This window comes from Octopus bimaculoides, chromosome 1 (genome assembly GCF_046866305.1).
Source record: "Octopus bimaculoides isolate indiv1 chromosome 1, ASM4686630v1, whole genome shotgun sequence".
Lineage (NCBI taxonomy): Eukaryota > Metazoa > Mollusca > Cephalopoda > Octopoda > Octopodidae > Octopus > Octopus bimaculoides.
In genome coordinates, this window is record NC_142928.1 from 114,976,446 (window position 1) to 114,994,801 (window position 18,356).

An 18,356-nucleotide genomic window follows, 5' to 3' on the forward strand; every position below is an offset into this window, starting at 1 on the left:
GATAGAAATGATGCCAACGAGTTGTACTCTTATGCTAAGGAAGTATATGGCCCAAAATCTTCTTCAGTAGCTCCAGTGAGAACAGCAAATGGATGTTTGCTTCTGACTGACATCGCTTCTATTCATAAGCACTGGGTAGAACATTTTTCTGCACTTTTGAATAGATCATCATCTGCTGACATGAGGATGATAGAAAAAAATCGAACACCTTCCAGTTATAGAAGAGATGGCATTTAAACCAACTCTAAATGGCATTTATTTAGCTGTGAATAAGCTGAATAACAATAACAGGGTCTGATGGAATCTGTGCAGAAGTCTTGAAATATGGGGGTGACAAAATGTTTGAACTCTTAAATATATTAATTTGTCATTGTTGGAGAACTGAGAAAGTGCCTCAAGACTGGATTCATGCCATTTTAGTCACCTTGTATAAATCGGGGCTAAAGGATGTGTGTGGTAATTTTCGTGGGAGTCGCTTTTGTCTGTGGTTGGAAAGGTACTTACCCTCATTTTGTTAGAATGTTTAAATACCTATATAGTTCCAAATATAATGTCTGAGTCTCAGTGTGGTTTTCATTCCTCCAGTGTCACAGCTGATTGTATCTTTATGGTCAAACAATTACAAAAAATGTTCAATGAACAGAATCTTACTCTATACCGTTGCTTTGTTGATTTGAGCAAGGCATTCGATACTGTTAATCAAAATGCTCTGTGGCTAATTCTAATGAAAATAGGTTGCCAGAAAAATTTGTAAACATGGTCAGAGCTTTGCATCAAGATATGAAAGCTAGAGTTAACTTTGGTGGTAGGCTCTCTGAATCTTTTGCTGTGGAAAATGGAGTAAAGCAAGGAAACCTTGATGTACCCACCCTCTTTGCAATATACTTTACTGTTGTGTTGTCACATGCTTTTCAAAACTCTGAGGAGGGTATTTACATAAAATATCAAACAACAGGGAATGTTTTTAATCTGACCAGACTGAAATTCAAAATGAAAGTTTTTACTTCACTCATCAGGGAATTTTTGTACACTGAAGATTGCAATCTTGTCAGTCATTCTGAAACAGGTCTGCAGTCTCTTGTATCTGATGATTTTGTCTTGACCATCAACTTGAAAAAAATCAGTTGTAATGCATCAACTTGTAATCCCTCTAAATTTTTTGTTAAGAGTAAATTACTTGATGTTGTCGATTCGTTCGTCTACCTTGGAAGCTCTGTTCAAAATGATGGAAATCTTGATACAGAAATACAGTTCCAAATTCAAAGGGTAGCAAAAGCATTTGGTGGCACGGAGTCATGCGTTTGGTGCCAGCGACATATAAATAACAATACAAAGTTTACTCTTTACAAATCATTTGTCTTACTATCCCTGTTGTATTGTTGTAAAACTTAGACTTGTTATGAAAGCATTTTAAATTGTTAGAACAATTCCACCAAAAATGTGCCTTCATCACATTTAAAAAATTGAATGGAGTTCTTTTAGTCCAAACACTGATGTCCTTGCATCTGCAGGTATTATCTCAATTAAAGCTATGATTTTGAGGAACCAAATGAGATGGTGTGGCCATATTGTTCAAATAGTGGATGAACACATGCTGAAGCAGCTGTTTTATGGTGTGCTTGCAGAAGGGAAACACTATCAGCGTAAATATAAAAAAAGGTTTAAGGACGGCATAAGGACTACTATGAAGTCACTTGGAATGGTTCCAGAAGATATAGAAATTCTCGCTTCAGATCAAGTTAGATGGCGAACAAAAGTGTGAAAGTGTTTGAAGAGGCCAGGATAACGCAAGCAAGACTCAAAAGATATTTAAGGAAGAATGTAAAGATCGAGAAGGTGAATGACAAATACCTTTTTGTGTGCACAGTCTGTGACAGACCATGCCTGTCTTTGGCTGGCTTCAAATCTCACCTGCGAACCCATGGAAAACAAACTTCAACCAACTATTCTGACTATATGTCTGTGCGCAAGTTTGAATGTAGTGTATGCCAGAAGGCTTGCAAATCTAATGGGGGTCTTAAAAGACATGTTAAGATCCACAATGAGCAGGATTTATCTGCAGGTATTGGTAGTTCAAATCAGAGCTGCAATCTGTGTGGGTGTTTTTTCAGAACATTGTCTGGTTTAAAAAGCCACATCAGACGCCATGAAGGGGCTAAGGTATAGGTACAGGAGGTGGTCAAACTCTGTGTAAGGAATAGACAACCACCATATATATATATATATATATAACATGTATATATACATATACATTTATATGTATATATATATATATATATATACATTCCTCCAGGCAATCACAGAGGAGTTCAAGACAGGTTGCCCCTGGGAGCTCCTCTATGCTGATGACCTTGCCCTAATTGCGGAGTCACTATCAGAACTAGAGGAGAAGTTTCAGGTGTGGAAGCAAGGTCTAGAATTGAAGGGCCTTAGAGTCAACCTAGCTAAAACCAAAATCCTAATAAGTAGGAAGGTAGATAAAACACAAACCCCTTCAGGTAGATGGCCCTGCTCAGTATATAGAAAAGGAGTAGGTAGTAACTCTATAAGATGTACCCGGTGCAAGCTATGGACACATAAGAGGTGCAGCAACATCAAAGGCAGGTTAACTAGCAAGTTAGTTTTTGTTTGTGGCAGATGTTCAGGTGCAATAAAGACTGTAAACAAACAGGAAACAACTTCTATCTCATTCCAGGGTGAAAAACTAGAGGTAGTCGATAGCTTCCGCTATCTGGGCGACCAAGTTAGTAGTGGGGGTGGGTGCGCTGAAAGTGTAGCTGCTAGAATAAGAATAGCCTGGGCAAAGTTTAGAGAGCTCTTACCCCTGCTGGCGACAAAGGGGCTCTCACTCAGAGTAAAAGGCAGACTGTATGACGCATGCGTACGAACAGCCATGCTACATGGCAGTGAAACATGGGCTGTAACTGCTGAGGACATACGTAAGCTTGCAAGGAATGAAGCCAGTATGCTCCGATGGATGTGTAATGTCAATGTGAATACCCGTCAGAGTGTAAGTATCTTGAGAGAAAAGCTGAACATTAGAAGCATCAGTTGTGGTGTGCAAGAGAGACGATTGCGCTGGTATGGACATGTGGTGAGAATGGATGAGGATAGCTGCGTGAAAAAGTGCCACACCCTAACAGTTGAGGGAACCCGTGGAAGAGGTAGGCCCAGGAAGACCTGGGCTGAGGTGGTGAGGCAAGACCTTCATACATTGGGCCTCACCGAGGCGATGACTACTGACCGAGACCTTTGGTAAGATCAGTAATGAAGTAAGATCGTTGCCAGTGCCCCTGGACTGGTTCTTGTGCGGGTGGCAAATGAGATGCACCATTTTGAGCGTGGCCATTGTCAGTACCGCCTGACTGGCTCCCGTAGGATTTTCGAGCGAGATCGTTGCCAGTGCCCCTGGACTGGCTTGTGCGGGTGGCACATAAAAGACACCATTTCGAGCGTGGCCGTTTTCGTGCGGGTGACACGTAAAAGCACCCACTACACTCTCTGAGTGGTTGGCGTTAGGAAGGGCATCCAGCTGTAGAAACTCTGCCAAATTAGACTGGAGCCTGGTGTTGCCATCCGGTTTCACCAGTCCTCAGTCAAATCGTCCAACCCATGTTAGCATGGAAGGCGGATGTTAAACGATGATGATGATGATGATGATGATGATATATATATATATATATATATATATATATATATTCATATATATATCCCCCATCCTTTTCTCTAATTCTCTTTTTCTCCCCTTCACCATTTTCCATCTGACTCTCTCTCTCTCCCTCTTTCTCTTTTTTCTCTCTCTTTGCTCACATGCGACCATCGTCCATCGTTCTTTTCCTCACGAGATCATCTTTCTTTTCCTTCAGGACTATCCTCAGGACTTGGTTGAAACAACAAACATGGCCAGCAGTAGAGTTTCTCTGTGATGCTACTTGCATAAAGCCAATCTATCTGTTGATACCATTTTATCTGGAATGTTTGAGTTTCAACTTTGGTTTTCAATGAAGGAGTCAGCCTGCCAGCTTGAAGAATTTCACGTGTTTCCACAATATAGAAATAAGCCCAAATGACTTATTTTTACCCTAAAAAAAAACACAACTGATCTTTACTCACACGTGCACAAAATAACAGCAATCAAATAACGACAGCCTTTGCCTTTATATATATCAGCCTTTGCCTTTCTTTTGAGTGACTGCGATGACAGGGAGAGGGGAGGCTGGTATGTATGGGCATCTGCTGATCTTCCATAAATAACCTTGCCTGGACTTGTGCCTTGGAGGGTAACTTTCTAAATGCTCTTCTATGGTCATTTATGACCAAAGGGGTTCTTTACCCTTTTATATATACATATACATATAAATATATACATATATATATGGGTATATGTATTTGTATGTATAAATATATAATGTATATTCATGCATTATATATTTATACATACACAGGTGTAGCTGTGTGATAAGAAGCTTGCTTTTCAACCACATGATTCCAGGTTCAGTCTCACTGCGTGGCACCTTGGGCAAGTGTCTTCTGCAATAGCCTTAGGCCAACCAGAGCCTTGTGAGTGGATTTAGTAGATGGCAACTGAAAAAGCCTGTTGTATATATATGTTTAAATATATCTTTGTGCATGTCTTTGTGTTTGTGTTTGTCCCCACCATTACCTCTTGACAACCAGTGTTGCTGTGTTTACATCCCTGCAACTTACTGATTTGGCAAAAGAGATCAATATATAAAAAAAAAACAGATATATAATAACAAATAATAGCTTTATTTATCAAAAAATGCTATGAGAATAAAAATAAACATTGTTTTCTGTATTCAAAAAGCCACCTTCAGTTTTAACAGTTGCTTCTATATGAGATCTAAATCATCTACATGCTCAAATTAAGTGGTCCTGGTTCATTTTGGACATTACTGACTATGGCAGCTTTCAAAGAATCTTTGGTATTATGGGTGTGTTCATTGACCTCTCTCTCAACAACGTTCCACATGTAATAATCCAATGGATTGAGATCTGGGGAATTAGGAGGTCAGATGTTAGGGGTATGTGATCATGAAAATTTTCAGCCATCCATTCCTTTGTTACTAGAACCATGTGTAATAGTGCAGAGTCTTACTGAGACACACATGGCCTTCCATTGCATACACTGTCTATCCAGGGCTTAACAATTGCTTCCAGGACCTCAATGTAAGTGGAAGAGTTAACTGTAAGGCCTTGTGGAAAGATGTAAGGAGGCATCACATGTCCTTCATTGCTGACAACCCCTAAAACTACGGAAGTTGTAGGAAATTTTGTATGGAACTTCAGAAGGGTCTGCACATAATCATCTGTCATTTCTTCTGTTAACTTTTTGATCTTGGTCGAAGTTTTTCTCGTTTGAGAAAAACCAAATCAAATCTGCTTCTGCTGGTTTTTCAGTTTATTTAAGAATCCTTTAGTTCTAATGTATTGATTTTCTTTTGCTTTTTCTGACAAATTGACCTTTCCTCGTCATATAAGACTTTTATCTGATGTCTTTGTGAACAACATTTCTGACTGTTCCTTCTGACACATGGTGATCTTTTGCAATTGACTTCATGGAGTTTCTGGGACCTTGTTTTGTTGAACTTGCTGGATAAATTCAAGTGTTCTGGTGATTTCAGAGCGTTTAGGATGCTTTTTATGCTTTGATACTGGTGATATGTTTCAATCTTCAGTCTCTAACTCCTTACAAACTTTGTAGAAGAACGATCAGGTAACTTTTAAAAATTGAGATATTTCTAAATCGCTATGCTCAGCCTTTATAACCACAATAACAGCATGCCTCTTCATTTCTTGAGTAAGCTGAAAGTCTGCCATTATTATTTTCTGAAACAAAGATTATACAGAGTTAGCAAAAAATGCAGTAATGACCCCACAAAGGTATGTCCTCAAATACCTTACGCACCCTGTATATCTAACTTTTTTGCTATTTTTATTTGATCTAATTTCAATAGAGGAGACATTGAAGTTTCAATCTTTACATTTACACCTCGAGTCAAATCGGAAGTCACACCATACAGATGAATTTGACCAAAAGTATCTTATTGTTCGAAGAGGAAGTTCTTTTATCCTGGGCTTAACCTTTCATCGCAAAGTCATAAAGGAAATTGATGATGTTGTCCTTCAGTTTTCTGTTGGTAAGTAAACACTTCTTTTATAGTGTGCTTCCTATGTTTTTTTCTTCTATAAACTTTTTAACAAACAGAATCAATAACTACATTAATTTGAGAGTGTACAAAGATATATCTGTAGTTTTGAACACATGGGAAGATACACATCCAGTATTCTCAGGAAAACAAATTAAAGAAAGTATTGGTCACGATACAACTAATCACCATCAATTTGCTTGACATTACATTCAGTCCTGCTACCATTATATATTTTCTTCATTTTGTATATTGTATTGAAATATTGCTTTCTTTAGTCAGCCCAAAATCAATATGTTGAAGGCAAGAGAAATGAGATGTGAATTGAAATAGGTTTAACTGACAAATGAAGCTGGTTCATGCTCTCAATTTACCTCATATTTACTGCAATGGAATACACAATGTAGAAATTTTGGTTAAATGATTCTCACAGTATGCATTTCATAGAAAGTTTCTATTTTGCCTGTATATAAGTCCCACATTCTCACTGACTCAGTTTTAAATAGGTAAAATAAGAGAGTTCAAATCATGGTTGTAAATATTAAGAGACTATCTAATGTTTTGATATGCAGAGTTGTGAGGTATGTATCATATTTTCCTAAGAATTATTGGAGAAAATATAATATTTTTTCTCCAATATAGTCTTATTTAAGACACTAAAAATATCACCTGATAATTCTTTTTATAGTTATCATGAGGATGAATCTCTTAACCAATGAAGTCATAAGTATTCTTGAAATTTTTATGTTCATGCAGTATATGTAGAGCAGCTGATTCCTAGTGGAGTTCAAAACTTTTCAAGATTTATCTACACAAATAAATTATGTCAGGTTTATAGTACTGTCACTGTTTAAGGTGGTAAATTGTGGTCACACAGTGTGAAATATTTACAGCATCAATACTCTATTAATGCGTTCTATCCACTGGCTGTACATTAAAAATTCAGATTTACTTCTGGCATGTCACTTTATCCCAAACAAAATGCAAACCCTTTAGTATATTTTGGTCCTTTCCCCAGAATCTCCCCACATTCCATGGAAACTGTTTCTTACCAACATATATATGCACTCTTTGAATTTATTCTGCCCCTCAGTTGTTTTTCTTGTTCACTTATCCCCTACACTTCAATCGTCCTTCTAATTTTTTTTAAGAACTCTTCCTGTTGTATATATTCCCTCTTTAAATACTTTCTCATTCATTAATTTTGCAAATCATTACCAATCAATGGAAAACAATTTCATGAGAGACATGGCATCTGCAGTCATAGGTGTAATCAAAAGCATCTCCAAAAACCTCGGTTTTTCTGAATTACTAACAACCATTACAGCACAGAGAGGACTCTGAGAGGGTTCTTGTATCAGAAGCTACTTAGAATTTACTAATGGTCCCTCTCTGGTCAAAACTCTGTTAACTCTGGTGTCAGAATGTTTACTGTTTCTCCTGCACATGAATAACCTTACCATGGTCTCCAATAATTCACACTTATATGCAAACGATATCATTTTTGCTTATCATCATTCTTCAAACAAACAATATCTCTATACAGTATAAGTGGTCTTTTATGATCTTATAGCAGTCTTATCTCCTTTAACAACATAAAAATACAATCACTATACTATTAAAGAAACACTAATTGCAGACAATACACAACTATAATTTTGAAAGTTTGAACAAATACTAGACTAAACAATCTCTGATAATCTCTCTTTCTGATCCCATATTATAATAAAGTGAAAACTGTATCCTAGGGCATTTTTTTTCAATATTTATTTTTGCTTACAATAGACGTTTTTTTTGGTCAAACTATCATATCTCCAGCTGCTTCATATACCAAGATATCAAAAATTGTCAAAGTGTAGTACAGCAGTTTTGCTATGGAATGGTGAAACTACTTTTTTGATTTCTGAAAAAGCAACATTTTGGACTTGTAACACTTTTGCATAATAACAACAACATGTAGAGGTTTTGAATTCTTGACTGATGAACAGATAGTCTAATATCTATATCACTAAACTATCCTGCATAAAAAAAAAAATGTTAAAACTATCATGATAATGATGATGATATTACAATATGCATTTTTGTTTCTTTCTTTTATTCCAAAGGTGATAAACCACAGGAGAGCAAAGGGACTCTAATAAGATTAAAATTGTTTGAAGATTTGAGACCACGTGCTTTGAATAAGGTGAAGCGTAACAAGTGGATTGTTAAATGTCTGAGTGTTGAGGGAGAAACTATTCAGGTGGAAGTAACCCCTGCAGCAAATTCTTCAATCGGAAACTACATGATTTTTGTAGAGACAAAAAATGCAGATGAAAAAGATGATGAAGTAGAAAGATATTTGCACAAGGAAAGTTTCATTTTGCTTTTCAACCCTTGGTGTAAAGGTAAGTTGTATTAATAAATATAAATTATACTACTATTTACGCTGTATGTAAACAAACAAGTTTGTTTTTCGAAGCGATGAAATGTATGGTAGAACAAGTAGAAAGATAAATTTTATTCAACGCATAGATACTGAACAGTATCTATGCATTGAATAAAATTTATCTTTCTACTTGTTCTACTATACTACTATTTATTTTACTATTATCATTGTTTAACATAGTACCTTTCCTGAGGTATGTAACAAAGTGTCGGCTGTCCACAGCCAGTGGATTAATAACACTTTTCATTCAAGTCTCAAGAACTCTGGAAGATTCATGCTATTTTCTGTGCACATATTTTTATATTTACTCTGTTCTTTTCAATCAAGTTTGTGAATTTCATACTTATAATTCTCAGGGCTCCAACAGCAATAACATGCACAACACTCTCCTTCAATGGCCACAGTTTTTTTTATCTTGCATTCAAATTATCATATATCTGGCCTGCTTCTCTTTTCTTTCTGATACTTTCTCATCATTAGGGCATGCAATGTCTATGATTGAACAGTTTTCCCTCATTATTCCTGTGTTCTATTTTGGTAGGCTTGCTTCTGTAATAGCATTCCATCATGGTGCTATTGCTGTTTTGAGACCATCTTCCCATAAGGACAGTCTCTATTATTTTTTTTCTCAGGGTACTCATTACCATTATCACTACTATCATGAGCTGGTAATGGTATAACTGACAGCAACCATTTTTCTCTCTTTCACTTTTCTTTCTTGATTATAGATGATACTGTATATATGGAAAATGAAAAGCTGCTAGATGAGTATATCTTAAATGAAACAGGACGAATATGGGTTGGTTCTTCAAAATTTTTTCGAGGTAGACCATGGAATTTTGGACAGGTGAGTAGATATGGAGAATCATTAGAACATTTTATAAACTAAAATTTTAGGGATAGTTTCTTAATAAGTAAGAGACACAGCTGGATCTTTGCTTGAGTTTGTAGATTCTTCTAAATTACTAACATTTGTGTAATAACCATAAATACATACATTAGAATTATTTTTAAGAATTAGCTTATCAGCATTAAACACTTTATACAGGATTTAAAAAAAAACATCTTATTTAATTGAAGCTTCTTATTTGTTACAACTGTAGCGAAGGGGTAGCTTTTAGAGGGAAGGGAGTTAATTTAACTATACTATCTATTCTAATCCTATTTGTTACTACATTTGTAAGCCTTTATAATCCAAAAGGCTGTTATCAATCATTTTATTGTAGAGAGACTGATTGAAGATGTCTTGTAATATGCTTAGGTTAAGACAATCTGGCAAAACTTATTTTCCTAAAATGATACATTGGGCAAATTTTGAATTGAATATCACAAGCTAACAAAAGTTATTTTTGATTGTTTTATTGCTGGTAAGAAGCTTGCTTCCTAGCCACATGGTACTGAGTTTGGGCAAGTGTCTTACACTGTAGCCTCAGGTTGACCAAAGCTTTGTGAGTGGATTTGGTAGACGAAAATGGAAAGAAGCCCATCATATATATGTGTGTGTCTTTGTATCTGTGTTTGCTCCTCACCACTGTTTGACAATCAGTGTTGGTGTGTTTATATCCCTGTAACTTAGTGGATTCATCAAAAGAGATCAATAGAATAAGTACCAGGCTAAAAAAAATAAAGCACTGGGGACAATTCATTCGACTAAAATTTCTTCAAGGCGGTGCCCCCCCCCCCTCGCATGGCTGCAGTTTAATGACTAAAATAAGTAAAAAGATGAAGAAAAAAAGGAATATTACATTTGTATGTGAAATTGTTACAGACTTTCATTGTGTACAGTGGCCCGGGAACAAAATTTGCTTAGAGGGTGCAAACTCAGTTCCAAAATTTGGCACTACTGGAGAAGTGTGGATCCAAGTTCTGGGAGTGTGCATGTCACAAATTTGCGCATGCGCACGCGTTAGTCATAAGTAGTCGAATTTAGCACTCAGGTAAAAAACGAGACGCTAGCTACTTGCTGTAAATGGAGGGTTGGTTAACCATCTAATACAAGAAGAAAATTGCAGATAAATTGAATAAAAACATGAAAAATAACAAAATGATATTTCATTGAAAAGTAAACCATTCTGAAAGATAGTTCAAAATGTTTTCAAAACATTTATCTCCAGCTTTTCCCATATTTTATTAAGGGTTAGGGATTATGATTAGGGTTTAGGGTTAGGAGTTAGGTTTAGAGTTAGGGTTTAAAGTTAGGGGAGATGAATGTTTTTTCACTATTCAATGATTATTTTTCACTTCTATATTCAACTTATCTGCAATTTTCTTTTTGTATTACATGGATAACCCCACTCCTTTTACAGCAAGTAGCGCGAATCTGCGCATCTCGTCATTTGCCTTGTGAGCTAAAATCGACTACTTACAACTAAAGTGTGTGCACGCACAAATTTGTGACATGCGCACTCTCAGAACTCGGGTTCACACTTCTGTATTACCCAAAAGTTTTACAAACAAGGTGAAGTTTTCTAATTTGGGTATCAAAACAAACAAATGTTCAATAATAATAACTTTTATTATTATGAGGATCGACTGGAAAGTTAACAGGCTGACCAATATATTCTCATAGAATGTGACCAAATGAAGTTCATTTTTAAATATTAGGATCTTTTCTGCTTGATTTCACCTTCTGAAATTTTAAAATTAAGCAAAAATTTTCAAATTTGATATATTGGTGTAATTTTTCCTGTTGAATCTGATGCTATTCACTTATTCCAGAAAAAACTTTAGAAAACTGTAACAGAGGTTTAAAGTTTGATCATTTTCCCTCCATCAGAGAACAGGATGTGGAAGCTGGCATTTTATACAAGGTGACAACATTACAATGTTAAAACATTCAACGATGGAACTTTTAATAAAGTTTTGTGAAATGTTGGATAAACATACTGTTGGTTTAGTTTATGTGAACAATACACAATTTTGAAATTGGAATAAAATTGAGGCAATTGAAAAGTGAAAATCAAACAGAAAAGATATCTACATACTTCTTTCAGCGATTCATTGATTTGATTGCCTTGGAAAAGAAGCTATCCTGTTAGTTAAACAAGTTTTCAACAGCTGATAAGACATCATCACTATGATATTGGTTCCAAGCCGAGTATTCTTTTTATATATATGTAGGGGATATAGATAATAAGATGAGGTCAAATCACTAAAGTAGGGAGGGTGGCTTAGCAGTTCAAAGCCAATCACACACAGCAGCCATCGAAACCAATTACTTGTGCACTGGAGTATTTGTTTCGATGAAAGAAAAACATACTCGACAGTTTTCCTTGCATTTGGCCTTGATAGCCTTTCGCAACTGCCTTAGGTGGCACAGTACAGCACTCTCCATTGATGGTGAAAGCCTTTGAAAGTAGTCAATAAACACGATGCTTTTTGCAATCCAAAATACTGAGGCCATCACCTTCCCTGCAGATTAAACGATCTTGATGACCTTCTTTAGAGTAAGTGTTGAAGAGTGTCTCCACTGTTAGATTATCTCTTATTCTCTAACTCAAAATGATAAACCCAACACATTTAAGGAAACTGGATTTGCCTCAAGCAATGTCAGATATTATCGAAATGTGATCAGCCTGGTACCCTTTTAATCAGGTGTCAGAAGAAGCAACACCCACCAAGCAGAAACTTTCATCATGCCAAATTTATTGTGTAGAATATTCTCAGCCCTCACAGGTGATATGCTAATAACATTAGCAATTTATATTTTTTCTCCAATGGAAGCAGTTGCAGACTGTTCAGATCATTAGTCTTCTCAAAATTATCTCTGCTTAAATCAGTTAATCAGCTTTGCACTGTTGATAAAACTGGAGCATCATCCTCCGATATATCATGTCCTTGGGGACTAAATCCTTTTTCTACAGGTACTTGATAACAGCATGATGCCAAATTTTGTTCATCTTGAAGAGAAGCCACTAATAGTTACTTTTGAAGTTTTCTCTGAACATTCAAATGTCAGTTTATCAAGAAATAATGAAACTATAAGAAGTGTTAAAATGGAAGTAAGCCGAGTTTTTGCATCACTCCATAATACACACGTATATGAAAAAAACTGTATCAACATATTCCAAAAGATTTCCTAGGCTCACACGTTTTGTTAATGAAAGGTTTCATGAGGATGTGCAAAGTGTTTTCATCGTATGTGTAAGACGGTCTTGTGTCATTGTGGTACGGAGCCAGGTCTTCAAACGGCGAAGTGCACTGAACGTTCTTTTGCTTGATGCAACAGATACAGGTGAAGACAAGACAAGCTGCATTAACGCCAACACTTGTGGCATACTAGAACGAAAAATAGCATCAGACACTCTCCATTTATCAATTATGTCATTAAATAATTTAGGCAAATTTTCCCTTTCCGTCCATAGGCTAGCAAGAAGTTTGATTTGAGATGACAGTAAGAGCAAATCAAAAGAAGCAGGTAGATGTGCATTTTCAAAGTTAAATACTCCACAATTGACTGCTGACAACAGCAACTCCACTCGCTCAGAGCATACACGTATTCCCTGTTGCTGAAACCGGCGAGTCAATTCATTTTCGATGACAGCCACTATAGAGAAAAATTGCCGACGCCAGTCATCGGTGACAGAAAGAGCAACTTCTTCAGTAGTTGTTGTGTGCCTAAAGTGCAGTGGTGTATTTTTAGATCGCGAAATGTTGGGTATTTTCACAAAGTCAGAAGAGGATACTTCATCAAAATATTTTTCAAAAACCTTCTCACTTCTCATTTTTGAAAGAGATGTTTTCAACTTTTCAATCAATTTCAAGCAACCACCGGCTGTCGTGCCTGGACGCTGTAAGCTACGTGCCACTGGCTCACATACCACAAATATATCCCCAGTGATTTTAATGCCGAACAAAGTGGAAGCTTTGCCAGATTGTTTTAGCAGCCCTTTAACAGTAGCCTTTGTTGTTGCTCTTAACGATAAGTCATTAAGAAGGTCAAGCAAAAAATTTTGAATATTCTTATAATTGTTTTCTGCTCATTTCAGTGCTGTTGCTCTAATGCACCACCGAGTTGGACACACTGCTTGCAACATGATGACATTCTCACCACAAAGATTTGTCCATTGTGCTTTTCTTTTTGGTGACTTTTACAAAAATGGTGTGCTGATGAACAAAGTTCAGTGCATCAGCTACAAAGGTAAACTTAGAACTAACTTCTTGGAGGACAAGGTCTAGAGAGTGGTTTCCACAGTGTACAAAATATGTACCTGGGAACAAATTTTTCAATCGCATTTGTACACCTGAAATGTTTCCACTCATGGTACTTGCACCATCAAATGAAAAACAGCATAACTTTGAGTCAAGGGAAATGTTTAGGCGACAAAAATATCTAGAAAAATCTTAGTCAGTGTCTTCGAAGAGCAATTACAGGGATTATAAAAACCTAGAAAATCCTCATTGACATTCAGGTCTTCAGAAACGTACAGGACAGTGATTGATACTTGTTCCATGCCAGAACAATTAGTGGTACCATCATATATAATGCCAATAAACCTGGAATTTTCTACTTTTATTTTGATCTCATGTAAAATGTTATGAGCAAATGCCTCTAAAATTTCATTTTGAGTTGTATCAGAGAGGAAATTGTCCCGACGCTTAAACCACTGACTTACTTCTGCACTGCATTCTTCAGCAAGTTCCCTTACAAGATTTACGAAGTTTCCCATAAGATTTTGAATTTCTGTTGAATACAACATGGCAGATGATTAAAAAGGGCAGACACAAGAAAGAAAAAATAAGTATAGAACCACGTATAAGGCCACTGAATTGTAACAAAAGAACTCTGGTCGAACAAAAACCTGAAAAACAAATAGTGAACATCAAATAAATAGTGTTTGTGTTTTTATTGGCAAAACCAGCAACATGACGTCCCATCCAATATGCTTCAAAAAACGATAGGCTATACTAGAGCACCGTCTTTTATTTGAACAAATCAACGCTAGGAACTATTCTTTGGAAGCCTCGTATTAATTCTATCACCTCTTTTTTCGAACCGCCAAGTTACAGGGGCATAATCGCATCAACATTAGTTATCAGGCGATGGTGGGGTGACATTCAGACACACAAATACATATATATATATATATGTGCGTGTATGTGTGCTTGCATATGTACCTACCTACCTCTCTCTCTTTCATTATATATATATATATATATATACACCCCCCCCCCCCACATATATATATGATAATATACGGTAAAACCATATAACTGGAGGAGAGCTTACTTTACAGGTAGAGAAGTGGGTAAATATAAATAGACCTCGTAACGATACCAGCTACCAAATGGTTTCAAGGCGAATTGGGGCCCCGAGTGACCTTAGTAAAGTCATTGGGGAGAATCCCGAGCCGATTATCGTGGTCTATATATATATATATATATATATATATATATATATATATATATATATATATATATATATATATATATAACGTGTATTTATAAAGAGGGCAAATTTAGCCATTTCTCCGTAGATTGAAAAAAAGATGAACAACCTTAATCGATTTTCAAACATTATTGGGTTCTTATCAGAGGCGTAGTGGTTCAAACATGAAAAATAGAACTTATGTTGAGTCAGTCTCAATAAGTATAGATTTATTGATCGGAGAAAGTTACATAGTGACTGAAGGTTCGAGAGTTTCATGCAGAGGCACTTATCAAACTAATTAAATCAACGTTTTCTATATAAAACGAAAAAGCAGGACAGCATCAGAAACACATATAACGCAGATACTATTTTATATATACGCAGGAAGACTTTGGATTAATAATATGACAAAATTAAGGCAAGATAAAAAATGAAAGTCGTCAATATATAAGGCATTCTGCCTAAACTACGTTTTTATGATACGATTTGTTAGTAGTAACGCTAAAAGGAAACTATTTCCTAAGGAAAGTAAAAATTTAATGAAAAGGTGAATCAAGACTAAAGTTGGAGTTGAAAAAAAAAGCACTTACCCAGGCAGTGGTGAAGCAGCAAATGGTATTGAATGGTCGTTTTGTACTGAAAGAATTTTGAAGGGGTTTTATTTTTAGACTGGGGTCAAACGGTCGAATCCATTCAACCATGTTTGAAGTCTTTAGCAACACCAATTACAAAGAATTTGGGAGTGGTTCTGAAAGATGGAGAGAAGTATTGACAGACAGAAACTGGGTGGGAGCTGTCTTCAATAATTCAAGTAATGCTATATATTCAAAATTAACCATACATGCTGGTTTTGTTGTTATTGTTGCTGCTACTGTTGTTATTGTCACTTATTTTTTTGTATTTTGACGCTACTTTCCTTCAGAAATTAGTGGTCCTAAACTCCCTAGGAAATTTTATGCCAACTTCACCACTTTTATTTATTTATTTATTTATTTATTTTTTCTTTGTTTTGAAACGAGATCGAAATAAACATTTTATACCGACAGATTTTAGACACTTTTTTTCTGAAACTGGTAAGATTATGTAGGGGGTGCAAATTTTGATCTTGCACCCCCTGAAAATTCTAGGGGGTGCAGGTGCACCCGCTGCACCCCCTGTTCCCGGGCCCTTGATTGTGTAACACTCAATTCAGATTGTGTTTGTAGAATGATTTCATTAGTAAATTAAATTCTAGTATTTTAAATTACATGTTGCTCCTCAAATGTCTTTATTCTTTTTTCTTGTAATTTTTAGTTTCAAGAACCCTGCCTTGATGTAGCTTTGCTTCTGCTGGATAAAGGAGGTCTTTCTACTGCAGCCAAGAGAGACCCTGTGACAGTCATTCGTTGCCTTACTGCCTTGGTAAATGATTAAACTTTTTATTAATACAAGAGAAAAAGAGTTGATAACATGTAAATTGAAATTTGTTGAGAGTAACTAATGGAAATAATCGATCCTGCTAAATTTACTTGATACTATGTCTGTTGTTAAGAACTATAGTATACCTCCATATACAAGCACACTACTATTCATTTAATGTTATTTCACTTTTATAGTAGTGTATGGTTCCCTGAAATAAGTGTAGACAATCAGAAAAAAAATCTGTAAATCATACAAGACAAAATTATAGAATGTGTGTAAAATAAAGGATTTTATTACCAGACCTAAATTTAAAAATTTTAAATAATATAGTGATAATATTTCATAATTATATTTATATAATTTATTTAAACATTTCACTCTTTCTATTTGATGGTTTAAATGGCCACACTCTATTTCTAATTTCTACTCCTTTCTATTATTTTCTTCCATATTTTTAGACAAACAGCAACGATGATGATGGTCTCATTGAGGGCATGTGGGCAGCTGATTATCCTAAACCAAGTACACGTCCTTCTGAATGGAGTGGAAGTACTGCAATAATCTCACAGTATGTTGAAACCTTACAGTCTGTTCGTTATGGACAGTGTTGGGTTTTCTCAGGGCTAATGACTACATGTGAGTATTTCTTGATTTATTTATTTTGCAGATAAATTTATTATTGTTGTTAATTCAAAAAGAAAATCTTTATGAGGGTTGGCTGAAAAGCTTATAGGCTGACCAAGATACTCTCATGGAATGTGAACTAATGAGGTTTATTTTTCAAAATAGTTCCCCTTGCAGTTTACACATTCCTTCCATTGTTGTTGCAGTGCTTGGATCCCATTGGTGAAGATTTCATCCAGTTGGTCAAAAAAGTCATCAACAGCAGACATGATGGAATACTGGTTCCCAGCAAAGTGTATTTTTATGTTGAGGAACAGATGATAGTCAAATGGGACCAAATCAGGAAAATAGCGAGGGTGATCAACCAGTTCAAAGCTACAGTCATTCACAGCAGCCATTGAAACCAAGGACTTGTGTGCAGAAGCACACATGTGTGCTGATGAAATAAAACCACTTTTGTCAGCCTTCTTGGGCATCTGGTCTTGATAGCCTTTTGTGCCTACCTCAGCAAGTTGGCATAGTACTCTCCCTTTTGGACATAGTCAATAAACACAATAATGCCTTTTGCATCCCCAAAAACTGAGGCCATCACTTTCTCTGCAGATGAAATGACTGTGGCCGTCTTTGGAGCAGGTGAAAAGGGGTGTTTCCCTTACATTGATTATCTCTTAGTTTCTGGTTCAAAGTGATCATCCCAACACTCATCCTAGGTTAGGAAATATTCAAGAAAAGCAGCTGGATCTGCCTGAAACAATGTCAGATTTTCTCCATGATGTGATCAATCTGGTTCACGTTTGATCAGATGTCAGAAGACTTGGCACCAACCAAGCAGAAACCTTCATCAAGCCAAATTCATTGTGAATATATTCTCAACTTTCTCATGAGATATACTGATGGCACTGGCTACTTGATTTATAGTTAATTTCCACTCATCCATCACCATGTAGTGAATAAAATCAATGTTTTCCTTGGTGGTGGTAGTTGCAGGATGTCCAGACCATGAGCCATCTTCAAGACCTTCCCTTCCTCTCCTAAATTTAGCTGTCTACTTTTGCACTGTTAATAAAGCTAGACCACCCTCCCTAATATAGCAATCCTGTCAGTATGAATGTCCTTAGAAGTGTAACCCTTTTTTGCTGGTACTTGATAACATCACAATTTAAAATTTTGTCCATTTTCAAGAGAAGTTACTACTAGTTACTATTTAAGTCTTCTATGAACAGTTAAATGTCAGTTCATGTGACAAAAAACAAAACAAAACAAGGCAGTTATTAATTAAAAGGGGTGAAGTTAATGCATGCAAGATTCCACAGCTCTAGCATTTCTCCCTCACAGTCAGCTTATGAACTTTTCAGCCAACCCT

General features: G+C 36.0%; 1 protein-coding gene across 2 annotated transcripts in view; it reads left to right on the forward strand.

Annotated features, from left to right (window-relative positions):
• Nucleotides 1–18,356, forward strand: part of LOC106878543 (protein-glutamine gamma-glutamyltransferase K) — a 142,577-nt gene that overhangs the window by 64,248 nt on the left and 59,973 nt on the right. For both annotated transcript variants that reach the window (XM_052969397.2, XM_089356249.1), the window contains exons 3-7: nucleotides 5,979–6,161; nucleotides 8,276–8,557; nucleotides 9,327–9,445; nucleotides 16,262–16,369; nucleotides 16,828–17,005. In XM_052969397.2, the coding sequence (XP_052825357.1) occupies nucleotides 5,979–6,161; nucleotides 8,276–8,557; nucleotides 9,327–9,445; nucleotides 16,262–16,369; nucleotides 16,828–17,005 (870 nt within the window). The remainder of the gene's footprint in view (nucleotides 1–5,978; nucleotides 6,162–8,275; nucleotides 8,558–9,326; nucleotides 9,446–16,261; nucleotides 16,370–16,827; nucleotides 17,006–18,356) is intronic.